The following is a 1161-nucleotide window of genomic DNA, read 5'->3' as shown; positions in this document are numbered from 1 at the left end:
CGGCACCGCCACCACCCCGCGTGTCCTGCACGGGACCGGCACCGCCACCACGACCGCCCCGCGGCCCCCGCGCCCCCCTTCCCCTGGCCGGTGTGCGCCCTGTGCGCCCTGGGCCCCCTTCCCCTGGCCCGTGTGCCCCACAGCCGCACGTCCCCTGGCCCGTGCGCCCCACAGCCGCACGTCCCCTGCGCCCCCTTCCCTCCCCTGGCCGGTGTGCGCCCTGTGCGCCCTTCCCCTGGCCGGTGTGCGCCCTGTGCGCCCTTCCCTGCGCCCCCTTCCCCTGGCCGGTGTGCGCCCTGGGCCCCCTTCCCCTGGCCCGTGTGCCCCACAGCCGCACGTCCCCTGCGCCCCCTTCCCTCCCCTGGCCCGTGCGCCCCGCCGCCGCCTGGCCCCTGGGCCCCCGCCCCACGTCCCCTGGGCCCCCGTCCCTGCAGCGGCCCCGCGCTCCTCGCGCACCTTGGAGACGCAGCGGAAGCCGAGGCGGGCCAGGGCGCCCAGGAAGGCGCGCAGGTCGGTGAAGCGGCTGGCCACCTCGGCGAGCAGCAGCGTGCCCCTGGGACAGAGCGTGTGAGCGCCGCCGAGCCCCGCGCGGCCCCCGGCCCCGCCGCCCAGCCTAACCCCGGCCCACCGCCCGGCCTAACCCGCTCCCGCCGCCCGCCTACCCCTGCTTGAGCACGCGGTTCGCCTCCTCCAGGATCTCCTGCAGGTTGGTGCCCATCAGCGACAGGCAGAACACGGCCACGTCCACCGACTCGGCGGCCAAGGGCACCTGCGGGAGAGCCCGTGAGCGGCGGCCGGGGCGCCGCAGCCCCGCGCGCAGTGCCGCCCAAGCTGCCCAGTGCTCAGATAAGCGCGGCTCCCTCCCCGCGCACGGCTCTCCTCCCGCCTCGAGCCTTCCCGGCCCCTTGCCCCACGGCATGTCCCTGCACCGCCATGCAGCCGGGGCAGCGAGCGCAGYGCCGCAAGCTGCTGCGGCGGCCAGCCCCGCTCCTCGCTCGCGCCGCAGCCCCGCGGCCCCTACCTTGGCCATGTCGCACACGGTGACGCGGGGGCTGAGCGCCACCAGGTCGAAGCAGTGCACCRTGTTCCTGACGCTGCTGGCCACCGTGCAGTCGCCGCAGCCGAAGTCGGCCACCACCAGCGAGGCCGGCCTGCGGAGGG

At 77.7% G+C, this 1161-nt stretch overlaps 1 protein-coding gene across 1 annotated transcript in view; it reads right to left on the bottom strand.

The window, feature by feature from the left end:
* Positions 1–1122, bottom strand: part of LOC112955766 (F-box/WD repeat-containing protein 7-like) — a 10709-nt gene extending 9587 nt beyond the window's left edge. Inside the window, exons 1-3 of the mRNA XM_026049129.1 lie at positions 1022–1122; positions 663–769; positions 457–553 (exon numbers count right to left, since the gene is read on the bottom strand). Coding sequence (XP_025904914.1) covers positions 457–553; positions 663–769; positions 1022–1030 — 213 coding nt within the window. The 5' untranslated portion in view covers positions 1031–1122. The remainder of the gene's footprint in view (positions 1–456; positions 554–662; positions 770–1021) is intronic.
* Between the last annotated feature and the right edge of the window lie 39 nt (positions 1123–1161).

This window comes from Nothoprocta perdicaria, unplaced genomic scaffold, assembly GCF_003342845.1.
Source record: "Nothoprocta perdicaria isolate Ctin4 unplaced genomic scaffold, notPer1 scaffold_594, whole genome shotgun sequence".
NCBI lineage: Eukaryota > Metazoa > Chordata > Aves > Tinamiformes > Tinamidae > Nothoprocta > Nothoprocta perdicaria.
Note: the sequence above shows the minus strand (reverse complement) of the source record. Positions and strands in the feature narration are given on the sequence as shown.